General features: G+C 42.1%; 2 protein-coding genes across 5 annotated transcripts; one reads left to right on the forward strand and one right to left on the reverse strand.

Moving 5' to 3' along the window:
* Positions 1-1,007: 1,007 nt before the first annotated feature.
* NDUFB9 (NADH:ubiquinone oxidoreductase subunit B9) lies at positions 1,008-5,579 on the reverse strand. Its single transcript, XM_068155581.1, has 4 exons — positions 5,445-5,579; positions 4,942-5,134; positions 2,300-2,413; positions 1,008-1,321 (listed from the first exon to the last, which is right to left on the reverse strand). Exons 1-4 carry the CDS (start codon positions 5,528-5,530, stop codon positions 1,190-1,192), a joined length of 525 nt encoding a protein of 174 aa, XP_068011682.1. The 5' UTR covers positions 5,531-5,579; the 3' UTR covers positions 1,008-1,189.
* Positions 5,576-20,867, forward strand: TATDN1 (TatD DNase domain containing 1). Of its 4 annotated transcripts, none has more exons than XM_068155579.1 (12): positions 5,576-5,651; positions 6,968-7,033; positions 7,612-7,661; positions 9,193-9,256; positions 10,331-10,474; positions 10,573-10,615; positions 14,927-15,012; positions 15,133-15,173; positions 16,480-16,556; positions 17,219-17,289; positions 18,234-18,360; positions 20,778-20,867. In XM_068155579.1, the coding sequence occupies exons 1-12, from the start codon at positions 5,630-5,632 to the stop codon at positions 20,821-20,823; spliced, it is 837 nt and encodes a 278-aa protein (XP_068011680.1). In that variant the 5' UTR covers positions 5,576-5,629; the 3' UTR covers positions 20,824-20,867. The 4 variants fall into 4 exon arrangements, with proteins under 4 accessions (XP_068011680.1, XP_068011679.1, XP_068011678.1 ...); XM_068155578.1 differs by lacking the exon at positions 20,778-20,867 and adding an exon at positions 20,481-20,728; XM_068155577.1 differs by lacking the exon at positions 20,778-20,867 and adding an exon at positions 18,831-19,152.
* Positions 20,868-20,987: the final 120 nt, after the last annotated feature.

A 20,987-nucleotide genomic window follows, 5' to 3' on the forward strand; every position in this document is an offset into this window, starting at 1 on the left:
CTCAAATTCAGCCACTTGTCAGTTAGAACTCCCCCAGGTCCCTGTCTGCCACACAACTTTCCAGCCACAGCTCCCCAAGCCTGGAGTGTTGTGTGGGGTGTTTGTGGCCCCAGTGCAGGACCTGGCACTTGGCCATGTTGAAGCACGTACCACTGACCTCAGCCCATTGATGCAATCTCTGTAAGTCTGCAGAGCCTCTCTACTCTCAAGCAGATCAACACTCCAACCTTAGTGTCATCTGCAGATACTAATGGTACACTCCAATTCCCCAACAACATCATTGTTAAAGATGTTAAATAGAAGTCATAGTACTGAATCCTGAGGAACACCACTTTTGACTGCTGCCAGCTGGATTTAACTCCATTGGCCACCACTCTTTGGGCCTGGCCATCCATCCAGTGTTTTATCCAGCAGAGTGTGTGCTCATCCAAGATACAAACAGCCAGTTTTTTTCATGAGAATTCCATGGGAAAGTGTGTCAAAGGCTTTATGGAAGTACAGGTAGACAACATCCACAGCTATTTACCTCATCTGGTCATAGGAGATCAGGTTCTGTGCTGAGCTGTTGAAGAGCTGAGGGTGCTGCTGAACAGCTGTGTGGAGAAGGGCAACACCTCAGCTCCACTGCTGCCTTCTGACTGATGGAGTATGGAAAACAGATCCTGCTTCCTCCCTCCTTCTCCACCATAGGACACAGGGTTTTGCCAGTTACTCTTTAGTTGCTTATCATTCAATCCCGTCCCTCAGTGAACCTGCTTCTCCTGCTCCTTTAAACTCACATTCCCTCTCTGGGAACTGGAGTTTTATGGGGACAGTTTTTTCAATCTCCTAGTTGAGTTTTCTAGCTCTTTATAGTGAAAGAGAATTTGCTCTGGTGTCAGCACCCCTCTGACTTCTTCACAGGCTGGTGTCAGTGCTCCCTGACATCAGTGGGAATGTTAAGAGTCATCTATTCCACACTGCACCAACTGGCTGCAAAGCGCACACTACAGAATAAAGAACAGCAGGCCAGAAAAATGCCTTCTCTTTTATTTTATTGGGCTTTATTTTGTATTACTTTATGTTGTAGTACTTGTATTAACAGTACTTTTGTAGTAATCTTCGTACTGCTTTGACTAACATGCAGCCACTGACATGTCAACTGCCTACAGAAGATGAGCTGCTTCAATTGTCTCACCAAATGCTGCTTTTACATGGGAATTTCACGAGGTCTTGTAACATACTGCCACCACAGGGGAGGCAGATGCCCTTCCTTACGAGCTGGAGGCAGAGCTTCAGTTCTTGGACCATCAGCTGGAGTTTCTTCTTCTAACTGCTTAAGCTAAAAGACAAGACATAAAATTGCTTTGGTACATAAATGCACATCTCCATAATGTGGTTTCAGAGACCAGGCAGCAGGCAAGATCAGTGCCCACTTCAGAAGAGAAAAAACACCAGTAACACCTTTAGTTGAATAGCAGGTCTCATGTTTCCCAGTATTCACTTAAATTCAGTAATCACTGCAGGCATGTATTACCTAATTAAGAGGCAATTTTTAGGAGTAAAAAGTGATTTACAAGAGAAATTTCACTTTAAAAACCATTACATCCACATCACTCATGTCTACCATTGCTACATTAAACAGACTGATTTCTCTTGCTGCTTTGAAAGCTGCCAATTACAAGTCCTGGTGAGCTTCCATTGCAGTCCTTAGGAGACCTTGATTTCTGCTTGCCACCAACAGCCCTTTAGACGTTTTCACATTTCCTGAAGCAGCCTAAGTGCTGGCTGCCAGTATGCTAATTATGGTAAGAGTGCCACACTGCACACCATTCAACTGCTTATCTACAATTGAATTAAAGAACTATTCTAAGAACACGAACTTTTTCCAACTGAATCTCAATTTAGAATAGCCAGGAACAAGTCTCAGTTCCCAAATGATGAACACTGTGCTAAGTCACTTTCAAAGCTGCCACCAGGAAGTGTCAGACCTTCAGAGCAGCAGAAGAGGAATTTTCTGATCATTAATCTCCTCTCATCCTACCTTGAAATTTCTTTTAGCAAAACTGCTACATGAGCCCTGCACTAAGTAAAATACAGGTTCAGCTTCAAATTCCCTTCACAGCCTTTAAGAAGCTGCAACTCTGAGATCTGTGTGGGCATTTTAAATAAAGCCAATGTTTCACACTGGCAAAAGCTCACATAAAGCTGACTCTCAGTAAGACCACAGCAGGGGTTTGATAATTTTCCCAGGAACACATCCAGTGTCACACAGAACACCAGTCTAAGAGGCTTTACTTTGCACTAAACAAGCACTGACCTCTTTCTCCCAGCTCTCCCGCTGCAGCTTCTTCCATTGCTCTCGTTTGGCAAAGTAATCAGGATACATTGCCTTTTCAGAAGGATGCCAGTAATCTAAGGCCCATTCAGGAACCTGTTAAAGCACAACATAATTTGTGTATATAATTCAACTATATAATTTTCATATATGCAATCTAAACAATTGCTGCGGCCAGTATTAAAATGGATAAATGACCCAGGAAATAAAGGACTACAAAACTCCATCATTTACCAGCTGCCCACCTACTATTAAGTCTCAAGGCACTACATGGCAGAGATCAGTACTTTTAGTCTGTGTTCCACTTGTTATGCTAAGTCATAGGAAGACACTGTAGAAACTTGCTTAAACTATGACAGCCTGAAACCAAGTCCCAGGTCATTTCAGTTTACTCAAAAGTTCTGAAAATGATTCTAACTGCTGGAAGAGAGAGTGATTGCCCACTGGAATGTGCTGCCCGGGGAGGTGGTGGAGTTGCCATCATTGGGGGTGTTTAGGAGGAGACTTGATGGGGTGCTTGGTGCCACGGTTTAGTTATTAGATGGTGTTGGGTGATGGGTTGGACGTGATGATCTTGAAGGTCTCTTCCAACCTGGTCTATTCTATTCTATGATCTCATTTCTTCTCTTGCTCCTCCCAAAGGCAACAGAGAAATCCTTCTCTCCCAAGTACTAATTTATTTGACAGAACCTTAGAGCTCATTTCTGCTTCTCTAAAACTACTAAAAAAAGAAAATGAGTGGCCTTTAAGATCTTCATAATGGCCTGAGATGTCAAAGATATCCAATCAAGGGGGGAAAAAAAGGGGGCAAAATTCAAAGTTCTGCAGCTGTGTATCACTACACATCAGCATTTTAAAGACAGGAATATTAAACAAACAAACAACCAACCAACAACCAACCAGCCAAAAAAAAAAAGCCAAAAAAAATTCCTGGAAAAAAACAACAAAAAACCCCAACCAACCACGAAACAGAACTCCATCAAAATCCCCAATTCTTAAGGAAAAAAAAATGAAGAGGTTGCTCCAGTACCATCACTCATCCAGTGACATTTACACTTACAGGTTCCTCCTGTGATCTTCATCACTGAGCAATCAGTGGAACTGCTAATAACAATACAGAAAAACACACACACACCCATCCCAAACAGCAATTAAAACCATCACACAACCTGAGATCTCTAAACTACATTTTGTGGTAGCATCCACAATGGACAATCACTGATACAGGGGCAAGACAAATCCTCCTGAGACATGTTTTGTTAAAAGCTAGATTTAGCATAGTGAGTAGGACACAGAGAATATAAACCAGTTCATATTTCTATATGAAGACTAATCTTGACCATTTATTACTCAGCTGGCCTTTTTTCCATCAGAATTCTCTCACTAGTATCTACCACTGCTAAGGCCCACAATCCTGCCATATGCTAAATCATAGTATCATATATCAGTCAAGGTTGGAAGGGACCACAAGGATCATCTACTTCCAACCCCCCTACTGGAAGGCCACAATTAGGTCACCTCGGAGCCTTCTCTTCTCCAGACTGAACAGCCCCAACTCCTTCAGTCCTTCTCTTCCACTTTCACGTGTGTTCTTTTTTCTGCCTCTGTTAAATCTATGTAGATGCTTCCTTTCACATCACTCCCTATGCATAGAGATCTGATCAGATCAAGTTTTGTGTCAGTACTTTATTAAAATTCATGAGAAAATGGGTGTGTGCACATTCTAGGTTAGTATTAGCTTCTTGTAAAGGATTAGAAGAGCCAATACCAAGAACGAAAAAAACCCAGTGTTTTGCTATGAAACCTTTTTGTTTATTCCTACACAGAACCTAGGATTTAAACACTTGTCTAGAAGTGCTTTGGATTCTAAAAACACTCCTTCTATTTTTAGGCACAGAACCTGTCACAGTGATAAATGTACCCAGCACTACAGCACATGAAGGAAAATGGTATTTTGTATTGTAACGCAAAATTCTGTAAGAACAGTGGAACTGAGTGAAGAGAAGCCCCTCAACAGTCAAGCTGACATCTGGTAAGGCCAGAAAGAAATCAAAGCTGTGACCAGATGAAACTGCATCAGGCAGCACAGCTTCCTTCACAAGGTTTGTTTACTCTCATAGCTCTGTTGTGACTGCCTGACCCATTGCTGTGCAGCTTCTGTTTTGCAAAAGAGCAGATTGATTATCCCAGTAAAAAGAAGTGAATGGCATTCAGACAGACAGACCAGCAAACTCCAAACAAGTAGGCCTGCTTCCTCCATGCCAGCAACAAGATGTCCAGCAGCAGTACAGTATTAGGCTTGAAGTGAAGAGAAAGTTCTTCACAGAGAGAGTTGTTAGCCATTGGAATGTGCTGCCCAGGGAGGTGGTGGAGTCACCATCCCTGGGGGTGTTCAAGAGGGGACTGGACGTGGCACTTGGTGCCATGGTTTAGTAGTCATGAGGTGTTGGGTGACAGGTTGGACTGGATCTTTGAGGTCTCTTCCAACCTTATTGATTCTATGATTCTGTTAGAGAAATTAGATACTGCTGAGGCAAGCTGCAGCCCTACAAAGTCCACCCACAGTACTCACGTTACATTCGCTAAAACGACAGTAAGGTAAGTGCAGTAACACACAATCTTACCTTGTAGCAGTCGTATCGCTCATAGGCAGTGCCTCCAGGGGAGTCAGGGAAGATGTACGGCTGAGGATGCTGGTTGGCCCAGAACTCCTCCTCACCTGCCCTCAGCAGCTCCGTAGCTTTCACCATATCCTTTATGTCCTTGTTCTTATCAAAACGCTCTCTCAGGAGACAGGCAAAGTAGCGGTACTTGTCTCTACAGACAGAGGGTAAGTACAGTGAAGCAAGCTAAACACAACCACGTACTGAAACAAAGCCTGGCAACGTCAGGAGCCAGCCCTGCGCGCAGACGCCCTTCTCTATAGCAGGCACAAGCAAGCAGCCCTAGTGCCATTTTCCTCGCCCCTTCAGCCAAGCCTAGGGCGGTGGGGAAGGGTAGAGGACAAAGCCCCTGTCAAGCCCAAGGCCCAGTCTCAGCGGGGAAGGCCAGCCCCTCCCAGCGGAGCGCAAAACCGAGATCCCAGGAAGCAGAGGCCCGCCCCAAGCTCAGCCGTCCCCACTCTCACCTGTAGACACACCAGGACTCGAGGTGCCGCAGGGATTTCTTGTAGAGCCGCAGCACCCTTTGCTGGTGCGTCAGGTAGGCCGCCATGGCCGCCCGTCCTAGCGCTCACCTTCGCGCGGGGGCCGCCGGGAAGCCGGAGCGCCGCGCCGCGCGCAGGCGCCTCAGTCGCGCGCCGCCGCCGCAGCCATGAGCCGCGCCAAGTTCATCGGTGAGGGGGAACAGAGGGGGCTTGGGCGTGGGGACTGGGGACTGTGTCCCCGGCTGGGCTTCTCGCCTCGCCCCGGGCGCCTCCGGGCCTCGCTTGGTGCGGGCTGAGCTGCCTCTGCCCACTCTGCGTGGGGAGCGCCACCGCCCCCTCCATGAGGGGCTGGGCGCGGCGGGCGGTGGGCGTGGGGCGCTCTGGGGAGGGGTCCTGTCCCTCATCCGGGCCTCGTCATCTCTAGTCCCGCTCGTTGTAGCCGGGGCAGGGATGCGGGCTGCCTTTGAGACTACCGGAAGCGTTTGGGAATGTTTCTGCCAGTGCTGGGGGCTTCACGCAGGGCACTGCAGGGCTGCTGCGCGGCTCCTGGAAGTTGTCCTAAAATACGGGTTCCTGGCTGCTTCTCACCCCTCTTTTAGCTTTGCCATATTGGTCGTGGTTGTATGGAGTTGCATGGAATTGCCTCGGAAAAAGAATGTTAGCGTTGTTAGGGAATTTGACAGGAAGCATGTAAACAGCGTCAGAAGGCTGGTTCAGACGGGCGTTTCGTGTGAGGCAGCGCATTGACCGGATCTAGGAGTAGGTGTCCTGCCACCGGCAAGGAGGTTGGAACACGATCTGACATCCATTCCAGCCGAAACCATTCCAAATTCTGTGATTTTAGTTTGGAAAACACACACACACACACCTCCCACGCTAGAAACCTCATCTAGAAAGGTGTTCTTTGGCAGCTTGCAGAGGAGTTTGTTCCGAGCCTGTGCTCCAGCACTTGTCTGTGAGGCCGTGGCTCAGGGAAGCCTTGGGAGCCAAGTGAAGAAGGCTTCGCTGGGGCAGCATCGGATGGTGACTGCATTGCAGGTTTTCTTGTTTGTGCTGCTGTCCAGGCGGTAGGGACACGGGCAGTCGGAGGGACGTGGGCACTTTGGTGAAGCAGTTCCCACCTCTGTAGCAGCAGTATGTGAGATTGCTGCGTTTCCCCTGCCGCATTACTGGCTGTTGGCAGAAAAAACACCCTTGTATTTTCATGTGAAAAGGTGAATTGGTTATGATAAACAGTACATATGCATTAGCTTTGATTATGAGGGCAAGTCTTATGCACTCATCATCACACAGAAGGCCAAGATTTTATTTTTCTGTCACTTCTAGCAAGGGCATGCTCTCAACTTACACCAGTAAACTTAATGCTTAAGCTTTATATGGTCTGTCAGGGCTGTAACTGGGGACTACTAAGATGTACTTTCCATTATTTTCTCTAGCTGGGTAATGCTCAGAATGAAATGTAGAGTGACTAGAACATCTAACTTCTCTATTTGTTTTTTTCATAGATATTGGCATTAATCTGACAGATCCTATGTTCAGAGGAATCTACAGGGGAACACAAAAACATCAAGGTAAATGATTCTTTATATCTGCTGAAAGAAGAAGGTTAAAATGGAAGCCTCTTGTCAGAAAGTGAGGTTAGAACTTTTTCTTTCTCCTCAGAAACTGGATGCTTATGAAGAAAATGTGACAAAATAACTTGCTTGTGCAAAATAGGCTCTCTGCTACTGAGTTGCTATTAAGTTGTCATACAGGTAACTTTGCTGCTAGAGCAAAATGGAAAATTGCTGAAGTATTTATGTTAGGATTGCATGGAAGGAACTGATGTGAGAATTATGAACAATGGCCTCAAAGTATTGCATCGCTCAGTCGTAGTTACTAACTATTAGTGATGCTCTTGCCCTCCTGGCCTTTAGATATAGCTGTAAACACAAAGTCTACTAAAGTATGTGAAAAGCTTCCATCGACTTCTTATACTTAAATCAGATCTTCAGTGCATTATTGTCTTCTAAAGGTTAATCAAGTGTGGCTTGAAGATTGTTCACGGTAGGCATTTTGACTGCATGAAGTGAGATTTTAGTTGAAAAGTAGTTACATTATGGTGTAAAACCTTAAGTTCAGTTTATGAAATTTTTGTGAACTTCCACAGATGACCTCCTGGATGTGGTAGAGCGAGCAGTCAAAGTTGGTGTTAAAAAGGTATTTACTCTAATAATATTTGTTTAATGGTTTAAACTGCTTTCTGATACTTTACTTTTTGTTGCTTAGTACTAGAACAACAGTTTCTGGAACTTGCAGTGGAAAATCCAACAGCATGAAGCAGCAGTATTCTGTGCAGAGCATTGTCTTCCACTTGCACAGAATCATTAGATGCTGAATGTTTAAGTTCAGTGGTACCATACATGTCATGTCTGTAGAATTTCTTTCGTACAGTTTCAACAGAGAGATAGTCTCTGACCTACTGCAATCAACTAGTCTGTAATATTCCATGTTAGTGTATCATGGGCAGCCACTCCTGTCTTATGTCCCAGGAGACTCACTCAATGGCTACCACTACTGATCGAAACTCAAAAACTTCTGGTAGCAGTCGTTCAGATATTGCTATGTGAAAAGGAAGTTAGTAATTAGTTAGGGAGTGCCCATAAGTTCTTACAGCTGAGAGGTTGGAATGTCTGCTAGTAAGTACTGACTTACGTGTATTTAAACCACAGAGTCTCCTTCTCTGGAGACTTTCAAAGCCCACCTGGATGGATTCCTATGTGGACTACTGTAAGTGATCCTGCTTTGGTGGGGGGGTTGGGCTCCATGATCTCCTGAGGTCCTTTCCAACCTCTAACATACTGTGGTACTGAGCAGTTTTGTCACTCTCAGCTTGAAGCTGGTGTTTTCAGCAGCATACCTCACTCTCTTTAGTTCTATTTCCCTACAAGCTTGTTTATTTGAGAATATTTCTGGTTTTCTGTACAGCTGTTGATCAATGGTAATTTTTTGTGATTTTTTTTTTTTCCCCCTGTGCTGTATGGACACCTAGCCAATCTTATCCTACATTACTTACTTCTCTGGTGATACAGTTGGGATGTGTTTGTCTCTAATGGAGCATAGTGCCGAAATGTCTGACTTGGTGCTGACCGAGTCTGCTATAGAGCATGTCTAGGGATAAGAGTTGTCCAAAGGCAGCATAGTTGGGATTCATTAGGATGTAGGGTGCAATATCTTGGGAGTGGTGATTTAAAATAAACCATTGCAAGTAACGATTCTGGAGTCATAATCTTCGATCTTCAGCTAAAAACAAAAGCGCAGAGCCAGAAACTCTCCGATTTGTAATCCCCGTTCTGATACAGACGCCTTTGCTTTATCTGCTTGCTTACTTGATCTTATTTTGGGTGCATGGGAGTTTTTAATTTCTCCACCTGTAACAGTTCATGAATATAATTTCTGGAATGCAAATAAAGTTTCTTGAGTCATTGTCTAACAAAGTTAATACTGCTGCAAATAGACACATTTTACTCATTTAATGGTGTAAATAGTACAGAGGATGCTTGATTAGAAACCAACAGTTTGATAGCTAGTGTGTTTCCTAGCCCCTGAGGTTACTAGTTTGTGAAATTTTGTTATATATGTTAATAGTTGTCTTTTGATGTTCTGTCTAGATTTTTTACTTCTCTGAGTAGTTTTGTAAACATTGATGCTCAAAGGACATACTTGCTGACAGTACTTCTCTTCTTCCCAGTTTTTGATTACAGGTGGAAGTCTACAGGATAGTAAAGATGCATTGCAGCTCGCACAGACAAATGGTATTTTAACTTTACATTTTATGTTGTCAGGCAAAAAGAAATCCATCTCCACCCTCTGAACTAAGAGTCCAAAAGAACCTGCCCCTGGTGGTTCTTACAGAATCTCACAGTAAAATGAGGAATTATGTTTCAGAATAGGATGAATGCATTGTGTGTGTTTCTGTATGTTGCTCTTTGGATGTTGGAACATAAAGAATTCTAGATAAAAATAGAAATCATAGAAAGCTGCTGGAATAAGATTTTCACAGTATAACTAAGCTTGGAAGAGACCTCGAGGATCATCGAGTCCAACCTGTCACCACAGACCTCATGACTAGACCATGGCACCAAGTGCCACGTCCAATCCCCTCTTGAACGCCTCCAGGGACGGTGACTCCACCACCTCCCTGGGCAGCACATTCCAATGATGAACGACTCGCTCGGTGAAGAACTTTCTCCTCACCTCGAGTCTAAACCTCCCCTGGCGCAGCTTGAGACCGTTACAAAGCTCTCTTCGAGAAATGAACTGGAATGCCTGTATGGTGTGGAATATGTTTTTTGGTGGGTTTTTGGTTGGTTGTTTTGTTTTACTTACCAATCTATCATGACGAGAGAGGTATCTTCTCTTTAAGGCGCTTAGGGAAATCAGGTTAGATATTGCTTGTGAATTTCTGTAACAGCTAATGCAGAGGCATGCAATGGGAATCACAGTCTGTCTGCACATTTCACAGCTAGCATAACCTGAGGCATTTTGAGCAAAATAGATTTCTAGGTGATCTCAAGAGGTCTTTTCCAACCTCAACAATTTTATGGCTTGGTGAGGGCAGCTCCACCAGAATAACTCAGCTTTGCATTGCAGCTTTGAAGTATGCTAAATGATGTGTTCTCAGAAGAAACACACGCATGCTTGCACTGGAGATGCTCTGACATTTTAAAAGCAGAAACTAAGTGTAATAAAATCATCACCAAGCTAAAGATGTTCAGAGGGAGTTGTCTTAAGATGATGAGCAATAAAAAAAAGTCCAGATGTAGCTGCTGTCTATACTTTATGTACTTCTGTTCATTAGAGCTTTCTAATGCTGTCTTGTTTTACAGAGATGTTTTACAGTACGGTTGGCTGTCATCCTACCCGCTGTGGAGAGTTTGAGCAGACTAGTCCTGAGCAGTATTTATCTGAATTAAAAAATTTGATTGAAAAAAATAAGAGAAAGGTAATAGCAGTTGGAGAATGTGGCTTAGGTAAGTGTGATTTTAGTACTTAATTTCTTTTTTTTCTCTTAGACATATACTGAAAAAGCCAAAACACTAAGTGGGTTTTTTGTTCTTTCTATTTGTAGATTTTGATAGATTAGAATTTTGCCCAAAGGACATCCAGCTCAAGTAAGAAACTTCTGATGACTCTATATTGACTTGCAGTAATGTACAGGAATGTTTCCTATCTTGTAACATTTTGTCAACTGTAGAACTGCAGCTTGCAGGGTTGGCTCTGGGGATGTTTTTACAGTAATGGACTGTAAAAAAAAAAGACACCTACATTCAAGTAGTGCTTTGTGCTGAATATTGCTGCCAGCCTGGTGTTGACTTAGCATGTCTTTTTCCATGAAATTGATTCAAATTTGTGGGCTTCTGTGTGTGACAGGTGTTTATTCTTGCTAATACTCAACTCTTAGAGGCTCATGGGGAGAGTAACATAGCTGTGTGAGAAGAATCATTAGGTTGTTGATTGAAAGTCATGGGGAAGGGAACTGTCGTAGAGTGAAAAAGAAAAAACCCAAGCTTTTAGGCAGGGAGGTGTTAGCTGTTGAGATTGGTGTTTTGAAGTAATATATATGTGCAGCACAGATACTCAACAGAGGAGCTAGCACAGCCCCTAATACCAGTTTGTATTCTTGTATTCAGAACTTCTGGCTGTACAGAGGGAACTGATTGAAATATGTGATAAATTCAAGCAAGGTGGGTGATGAATGAATTGCCCTTGCTTGTTGCTGTTCTGAGTAAATTAGTCACTGGGGGGCAGTGGTTAGTTGTTTCGTCTAGTTGCCACCTTAGCAGTAGGTAATTTCTTCATCGTGCTGTAATCGTACAGTCCAACATTCAGCAAAGTGGGCAGAACATTTGTTTTTCCTGGTAGAATTCAGTGTACAGTTTGACAAAGCAAATCTTGGAACATAACTTGCTTCTTTTTCTGTGGCAAACTGCAACACTGCTGAAGTATCATTTTAGGATCCTTACTGCTTTGATGTTATTGGGAGAAAAAAAATGTGTCTGATTTTCCTTATCTGAAGAACTGTAGTGAAAAGCTTTGTTCTAATCAATTCCACTGAAATTGGGTGTGATGAAAGAGGTGACAGGGTGGAACTTAAATCACTTTTAAAGTGGTAGGCGAGTCCTTTCTAAGGGAGTTTGATAAGGACAGAAAGTCTTTATCTGTACTGTTTCAGTGAATTATATGAAATACATAACTCTTGTTCCTCAGAGCTCTCTGGGGGCCCTTCCTGGAAATTGCTGCTGGAAGGGGATGATTTCTGCTAAATGAATGCTATGGTGTGGGGTATAGTCTGGCTGTAGCAGACTAGATGTCAGGTTCTTCAAATTAAAATTCAATGTATGCTTGAGTGAGCTAAAAAAATGGAAGGTGAAGTGTGAAATGCATGGGCACAGGTCAGGTGCTGCAGTCACTGGAATAGCTTGCAAGCATCTGCAGTTAGCCGTAGAAGAGAGGTATGGTAGTTTCTCAGTGAGTAGTATTGGAGCATGACCTCTCTTTTGTTTAATGTTTAATCATTATTTTCTAGTTAGTTATGCTGCATTTTCTTCTGGATACTTCTCACCTGTAAAAGATGACCATTACTTCTTTAATCCTTTTTCTTAGATTGAAAAGATAATAGAAGGTGAAGTTCCTTTGTTCCTGTAACTTTTTGGATGGAAAATGGTGATTTGAATGGTAGTTAGATGAAGGTACTGCCTTCATGTTATGCTGAAGGTCACGTAAATGGACTGACAAGTATATAGAAGTTTCACTTGTGCTACTGGGAGGGGCTTGTGCAGCTTAAGGACACAGGAACAGGTTTCTTAACCAGGTGTAGGGGACAAACAAAATCAGATGCACTCTAATCCAGAATTGTATGTATAAGGAAATTCTACCTCAGCAAAGTAAATTTGCTTCTTTAGTGTCTCGATCCCAATCCTGAAAATACTACAGTATTTGAACTTTATGGTCAAAGCTAAACCTGCAAGCAACAGTGCAGAAGTATTTTCAAATTTCTTTGCTGGGAAGCAATGTAGAATCAGCATATGTTGAATGACTTTATCTTGAGGAATGGCTTGAATTGCAGGAACATGGTTCTGTGGAACAGCTGTTTGATCAGAGTGTATAGGCCAGACTCCATCTTGCTGTTTACTGCTCACAGCTTAGCTGGTATGCTGATGTAGCAAGGTCACCACAGCTCTGTGACTGTGCTTGCAGTTTCTCATAAGATAGCACCATGTGAAATACTTACTTACAAGATAGTAGTATGTGAAACAAAGTATATATGCGAAACAAAGACCTACTGAGAAAGGAGGTTGTGGAGTTGCACGTAGGCCTAACCACAAGTAGGCTGGATAATATGATGTAACCCTGGACTAATAGCTAATAGAATAATGACACGTGTGCATATTTAGCTGCTGAATATACTATATAAGCTGTGCTTTCGAACAATAAAGTTGAAGCCTGATTACCAATCATATTGATGGTCTGCTCGATGCTTCCCACCGCAACAACTTTATTCACCCAAGGGAAAGGTTGTTCCTTCAGCACTGGAATTAGTGTGGTTTAGGTTCCTATTAACTTATTTTGTTACCATTCTGATCACTCTTGTCTATTTTCTTCATGCTTTCCCAGGGTTTCTCTTCCTTTTTCCTCCCCTTTCTCTTTGATAGGGCAAGTAGCAACATGTGTTAGACTTCATTATTGTTAGGAAGGGAAGAAGTCTGAGTTGCCTTTTCCATTTGTAGGGGCACTACACTTGGTACTTTCATGCCCACTACCCTCCTCAAAATTATATTGAAATTGGCAGTAAGTTACTTAGGGGACTTCTCTGCAGGCCAGTTGCTAAAATTTCACTTACAAATCTTCTGGTTTAAAAAAACAAAGGGAGGCAATACCCAGTAATCAAGCAACTGTAGCTACTTAACCAGAAGAGCAATCATGGGTTGCAATTAAATTTATACTTAGTCAAACAAGCTAAACACAGTATCTAGACTACAAAGAAGATTCAGAGTAGTTGTAATTAATTCTCCTGAATTTGTGTTGGTTTTTAATGCTACAGTGGATTTCTGTTCCACCTGCTCTGTGTCAAAGCTCTGCATTGATAAATAAGGAAGGTAACTTTTATCAGAGAAATAACAACATGTAATATTCAGAAAATAGTGAGTTACACAGACCATAATGACCATTTGCATTCTCTTTGGTATGTGTGGTCATTATTCTTGTTTATATGTTAGGAAAATGTAAACCAAAGCAATGGTTTGCTGCCACTTTATCCTGATTGGTGTGTGAATCCTACACAGCAGTACGGGGACACTTGAGTTTGCCTTTGCAATATTTCTGGTACCTGATGATGGGAATGTCCCACTGTCCTGGACTGCTTGTAACAGCAACATGTGAAGGAATCCAGTCTGTATATACACTCCCAGCCTATTGCTGGGGTGGGCAGTGCTGTTCTGACTCATCCAAATAATGTCATCTTTCACATTCATATGGACAACTAGTCACCTATGCACTGCCTTCTGCCATGAATAAGTTTCTTGAGCATTGGTAGCTGGCATGCCTAGGTGTAGCTTGGCAGACAGGAATGGTAAATGGGATCAGAACTAGTTGAAAATTACAAGTAATGGGTTAGTTCAGTGCTAACCAGTTTCTTTTGGAAACTGCACTGGGGAAACTGGCTACCTAGTGACCTTCCCTCTGCCCATGTTTTTATGTCTCTTCATGGGGTGGCTGCCTCGCTGTTACTGCTCCTTCAAAGGGAATACTAGGAGTAGAAGGTAGGGGTAAAATGAGTGAAAAAAAAGAAAGGATGTAGGCACACAAGGGAGAGGAGAAGCATTTAAAAGAGTGAATAGGCAGAAGTCTGATGCCTAATACTGGTGTTTGTTCCACCCCAAAAGAGGAAAGACTGACCTTCATGGAGGGCAAACAAAAACTTGTGGTTGGTAATTTACAGGGCAGCCAGCTCTGATACGGTTTTGGCTGTTTTGAGCCTATGGAAGTCTGCATAGTGCTCCCTTAGTCATCCTGACAGCATTTACAAGGGCTTCTTGAAAGGGTGACTCCTGTGATCCACATTCTGCCATTCCTGCCACTTCAAATCTTTGTGGAAAGATCAGTCATTTTCTTATTCTTTAAAAATGAATAAGTAAAAGTGAACTCCCACACTATGCAGGGGTACAAGCTGAACCCATCTATGTGTGCATTCTTCAGTGCTGATCCTCCAGGCCACTTTTTACCTGTCTTCCAGCATAGATCATTACTATGTGACTATATCTTGGGAAAGTTCTTTTATAATCCTTGCACAAATAAGAGCTTTTGCATGGTGAATCCATGAATTTTCTTTAGTTCTGGAGGTAAAAAGCTGGGAAAAAGCTCTTGTACTGTCTTCATTTGATCAAACACTGAGTTTGTGTTTAAAGATGATTTTGGCTTTACAGGTATTTTGAGAAACAGTTTGACCTGGCGGAACAGATGCGATTGCCCATGTTTCTCCACTGTAGAAACTCACATGCTGAATTTTTAGGTGGGTTTTGCTTGAGAATTTCATATGCAGAGCAAATTGTGCATATGAAAAATCTGAAAACTTCAGTCTTTCACCTTTATCTGTTATAAAGCTGTCTTAACATTCCTGTTAATTTTCTAGACATAATGAGAAGAAACCGAGATAGATTTGTAGGAGGGGTGGTAAGTGTAGCCTTCATTTTTACCTGTGCATGTGTATGTTGTTGCTTAATATGCAAGTTCTTGTTTTTCATGGAGTGAGGATAGGCTTCCTGCTGTATGATTTAAGTTATTATTGATTAATAAGTGTTTTACAGTCCCTTCTAGTACTTTTCCTTGCTTACTCAACTGTTTTGCTTTTTTTTACAAGGTAAGAAGATAGTCTGAGTAAAAGCTCTGCAGCTGACACAAGCAGTTTTTCTTGGTCTGTCAGAAGGACAGTTAAATCACCTTAAAACTGACATTGGCCTTTTCCCAATTCTTCACTGTCTATAATTGCAGTGCATTCAGACCACAGATAATTTAGACACATGTTCCCAGTGGAAGCTGTAACCTCAAATATTTGCTTCTGATGTTAGACATCATTTTCAAATTAGATCCAGATGTAACTTTCAATTACTTTGCCTTTTAGATATTCAGATCATGTATTTTAATTCAAAAGCATAAGAGGAAAAACTTTGGATGAAATGGTTGGGAAAGTTCAGCAATACCTTCCATTACGCCAGGGCTTTCCAAAAGTAATAAATGCTCGGATCATTCTAGCCTGTTAACATCAGACCACACTTCCTACATATCTCGGTCCCCAGATTCCACCGTTATTACCACGCAAACTTCCCCTGGCCCAGTACTTTACATGTTGTGCACTTAATGCACAGCTGTATGGTCTCTCCTTCTTTCTTACTTTTTTTTTCTGCAACACTGGTAGCTAGTGGACACATCTCTCCAGAGGGAGCAGGCACTCTCTGCAACTGACTTGTCTCACTTGCAGCATAGGATAGCAGACAGTCCCTTTACTGCACTGGGGCTGAGAAGCTGCAGGTCCCAGATGCATTATGCTGTTTGGATCTTGTGACCTGCCACTTGCCTCTGGGATGACCAGATAGATGGTATCTCTTGTTCCAGTGGACTAAAAATCTGTAGAGAATGTAACACTGCTCATAACTATGCACCTAACAGTGCCCTGTAGGGAATACTGAGGAAAGAATGTAAAATTCAGCATGCACAGGATTTGTTCCTGAGTACAGTCTCCCAGCAGTCAGCTCCTGGGCCAAGAGCAGTATCACTAGATAGGCCTTTTTCTGCACATAGTTACTGCTAATAAAATGTGGGAACCCCTTCTGCTGCCATGTCCCATCATTAGGTTTGTATTGATGTGTAATGCATACTATCCAAGGTATTTGTAATGCAAATAAACTAATACATACTTCTAAATGAATTTTGAAGGAAGCATGCATATTTATATCTACGTGTGCATCTATAAATGTCCTAGGTACATTCTTTTGATGGCACAAAAGAAGAAGCAGCAGCTATAATAGATTTGGATCTTTATATTGGAATAAATGGCTGGTGAGTTCTTTACAAGAAATAAAGCTATTTTGAAATATCAGCTGCTTTCTTTAAATGATGAGGTCACGTTTTCAAAGCTCACTAGGCAATCATCTGACAGATTTAGAATTGCACTCACGAGTCTGTTAGCTGTATAAAGTCCTTAACGCACAGGTCACTGAGTTAATCTAGTCTTAGATCCAACCTCAGGTCAATCCCTGTTTGTAAATAAATAATGTTGTTGAAGGTGGAAGCAGTCCTTCTGAGAAGTGTTTGAAAAAAGACATAAATTCAGGTTGCCATGTGAAATCCATGCAATGCAAATAGAACTTGAGCAGCCTCATCTACTAGTTACGCAGTCTGAATTCTCAGCAGTCATCTGGCCAAGAGCCAGCCAGCACCGCTTTCAAAGCTGCATGGGCTGCTGAAGCCAGGCAAGGATGGGCAGTGCAGGCAGGGGTTCTGCATGATTACTAGGGTGAGGTGGCAGCACTCCGCTGTTTTCTGCACAGTCTGAATTAGCAGGCAGTGCTTTTAAAAAATGAAGCCAATTTTATTCACTAATGAAATTACTTGGGAAGCTCCCTTTGCTGCAAAACATTAGGCAAAACATCAGTAATTACTTTTATATACCTTTTCTGTGTTGTTTTTGGGTTGTTTTAACCAAACTCTGATTTTTCTAGTTCACTGAAAACAGAAGCCAACCTGGAAACACTGAAATCAATTCCTAGTGAACGATTAATGATAGAGACTGGTAAGGTTTTATATCTTGGTCAGTTTGACTTAAACACTATTGGGCAACAAGATGTACTTCTGTAGCAATGACAGGGCAGAATCAAGACCTAGGAGTTTACAGCAGAGAAAGGACTGGCTGTTCCTCTGCTTTGGAAAGCCATTTACAGGCTCCAGAAATTCCTTTTCAGCTTTCTGTTGGAAGGACTAAGCTGCCCTGTCAGTTCCTGACATTGCAGGGGAAGATGGAAAGGACAAATTGACAAGCCCAGATTTTTAAATGCACCTAGGTACCAGAATCCTGCTTGAGTATCTATTAAAATCTGGCCATACACAGGGCAAGGGTGATGAGCTTGCCACAGGCAGCAGTAACAGTGTTTGGAAAGCACAGCTCCTGAAAGAGAATAGGGCAGAAGAATGCTGGAATTCCCCACTTGGCCTAATGAGCAGTGATTGTAACTGACTGACAAGGGGTGCCTTTCTTCTTTTGCATGTTCAGGTATTAGGTATTAGTCAGTGTCATACAGCATTTTAATTGCTGAATCTGAGGAAGGAAAACCACAAACTGCCCAAATCCTTACATTTATTTGCACGTGAAGTAAGAGTTGATAAAGTAGACAGGCAGTTTGTGTGGAACACATGCAGTGTATCTAGCTATCCATAACACATTGGAGGGAATTAGTGCTGCATACTATTATTGCTGCTTTTTATATTTTTAAAAACTTCTATGTTTTTAACAGTTCTTTTTAAATCCTAAAGGCAAGGTTATAAAAATCTGAATATTATGAAGATGTTCAATTGCCCAAATCTGCTAAATACCATTTTTGCATTGGAATTGCAATTGATTGCCAGAACTTTTGTCTGTGGAAGTTGATTAAACTATTTCATGCTTTTCACAAGTGATTGCATACTCTTAATTCTTTCTTTTCCTTTTCTTTTTTTTTTTTTTTCCCTAAATGAAACTAGATGCACCTTGGTGTGGAGTGAAAAACACTCATGCTGGATCAAAATACATTAAAACTACATTTCCTACAAAAAAGAAATGGGAGATAGGGCACTGCTTGAAGGACAGGAATGAACCCTGCCATATAATGTAAGTGTACTACCACGCTGTGATTTTAAAATACTTCAAATCTCACAGGGGGGGAAAAAAGTGAAAAAATAGTTTACTGAAAGTGCAGTAAGTAGCTACTAATTCTAAATGTATTAAAACTTCTGCAAGGTATTGCTTTATAGGCAAAGCTTAAGAAATCCTCATTTTCCCACCTCAGCAATTCTGAATGGGGAAAGCTCCCTGGCAGTGAAACTGGCATTGTTTTTCATGGAGAAAGGGTTAAACCCTGTTAAGTAACCTCACTTGAATAAATGTCAGTCACTTGTCCCAGTTATTTTTAGAAGAGAGAGAGCACTGGGGCTGGCAGCCCTTCACAGATGGGGCAGTGCTAAGACACCCCTGTGTTCCTATCACAGTGCCTGTGATACAAGCTGCCATCACATAGATTTGGTTAGGGCCATTTCTGCATTCTGCCTCTGTACTTAAAAATACTGATTTGTGAAGTTTAGGTATGAATGGCAACCATCAACATACAGAATAGTGAAGAAAACTCAAGAGGCTTATGGACAGTTAGAAAATACAGAAACACTTCCTCACAGAGGTGTGAAAAGCAGGAAAACACATCACTGTTTTAGTGAGAATCTCAATTCAATAGCACTGAGAGATGAAAAGCCTGCATTTTCACAACTGTTGCTGAAGTCTGGTCAGAGTTAATGCCACTCCCAGTCAGCTTCTTGTTACCAGCTCTCTGTAAAGGAATTTGGGAAGGCTGCTTCTTGCAGTGCAGTATGGGAATGAATTTTCAGCAAATAAAGCTCAGCTCTACCTGTCCAGGTGCAAAACCCATTTCCTTGATCAGAAACGAGATTTCTGTCTTTGTGCTTTGAGGTCTGTATGTGTTTCTATGGAAAACCTGTAAATAGCCTATTTGAAACCAGCTTTTGAAATACTGCCAAGGACAATACTAAATAATCTGGGTGCCTTTGGGGAGACCTGCAAGAACTGAGAGAAGGCTCATGTTGAAAGTATAGTTTAACCTTACATGATGACATCACCCGGAACTTTTAACTCCTGTTTCCATGGAACTTCCTATGCCTCAGCTTCCACCCACTGCCCCTTGTCCTGCCATTGGGCATCACCAAGAAGAGCCTGACTCCATCGTCTTGGCACTCACCCTTTACATATTTATAAACATTAATGAGGTCACTCCTCAGTCTCCCCTCATAAGGAAGATGTTCCATGCCCTTAATTATTTTTGTGGCTCTGTGCTGGACTCTTTACTGAAGGGCCCAGAACTGGACACAATATTCCAGATGCAGCCTCCCCAGGGCAGAGTAGAGTGGGAGGAGAACCTCTCTCAACCTACTAACCACAGTCCTTCTAATACACCCCAGAATGGCATTGGCCTTCTTGGCCACAAGAGCACATGGCTACTCCTAGCCATGAAGTTGCAGGGTGTTTTTCTACTGAAAAAAAAAGAAAGTATGATGTGTCTTAGGAACTGTAGAGAATAGCCATCTTTTTCAGAATGATTGACACAACATGAAATGAGTACAGAAACAAATAGTGTAGTTTGGTGTTCTGTTACTTAGTGTTACAATTATTCATCCCTTTTGCTTCCTTTTCCTGTCTTCTATCAAGGCTGCAGCCCTTTCAAATTAGAATGTGCTTGTTTAACGTTTACTGCAGCTATCTGAACATGTTAATATAGAGAAGGGGGAAGTAGAGTAAGTTACTTTGGCAGTTACACTCTCAGATAAGGCTGTATCTGAAATTTAAGCTTTGCCATTGACCTGTTTATTCATAGTGCAGCTTTAGCCTTGAAAGGCTAACAAATTTCAGTCTGGAAAAATCAAGACCATTGATAAAGACACCCACAAAATGACACTTTCTTTGAAACAGAAAGCTGTTTAATCACCTCCAAACAAGAGTCAAAAGACCAAAGATTAATCTGTACCAGTGAGCCACCAGTGTGAAGGGAATGGCAGTTAGTGATTTTAAAAATGAAGCTATTTGCTCATCTGGGCACTTCATCCTGCTGCTCTCAGCACTGGTTTTAATTCCAGGTTGATCTTAGTGACTTATACATACACATGCAGCAGGATGTAGTGTATTCAGTACTGTGTTTGAGTCCTCTAATATCAGCCTTTCTTTTTTAGTCAAATACTGGAAATAATGGCGGCAGTAAGAGAAGATGACCCACTTGAGTTGGCCAATACTCTCTATAACAACACTATTAAAGTCTTCTTTCCAAATATATAAAGTTGTTTTTCTTACATTTATTCAGCACAACCTTAGTAAATATACTGAAAAAACTTTATGGTATATGCAAGTTCTTATCAATGGAAGCCAACATGTAGTCTGTTTTGGTTTTTTTATGGTACAAGATTAAAGCTGCTTGTGAAAAGATGGTCTGCATTTGTGCAGTTTCTCAGCCCTGTTTCCCTTTCATCAAGATTCAGGATCAATTTAAGGACAGCCCAAGTCAGCAGTTCCTGTTAACACCTGTATGTGGATCAAGGCAAATACCAGGCTGCTGCGCTCACAGGTAGAGCACTTCAATGTACTACTGGTAGTCAGGAAGTGTTGAGCACACCACGGTCACGCTTTACTACATCACCAGATAGCTTAGCAGTTTCTCTCTTGTGCCACATATGCAAATGCTG

The sequence above is a fragment of the Melanerpes formicivorus genome, unplaced genomic scaffold (genome assembly GCF_026170545.1).
Source record: "Melanerpes formicivorus ecotype bairdi unplaced genomic scaffold, bMelFor1.0.p_v2 SCAF_32, whole genome shotgun sequence".
NCBI lineage: Eukaryota > Metazoa > Chordata > Aves > Piciformes > Picidae > Melanerpes > Melanerpes formicivorus.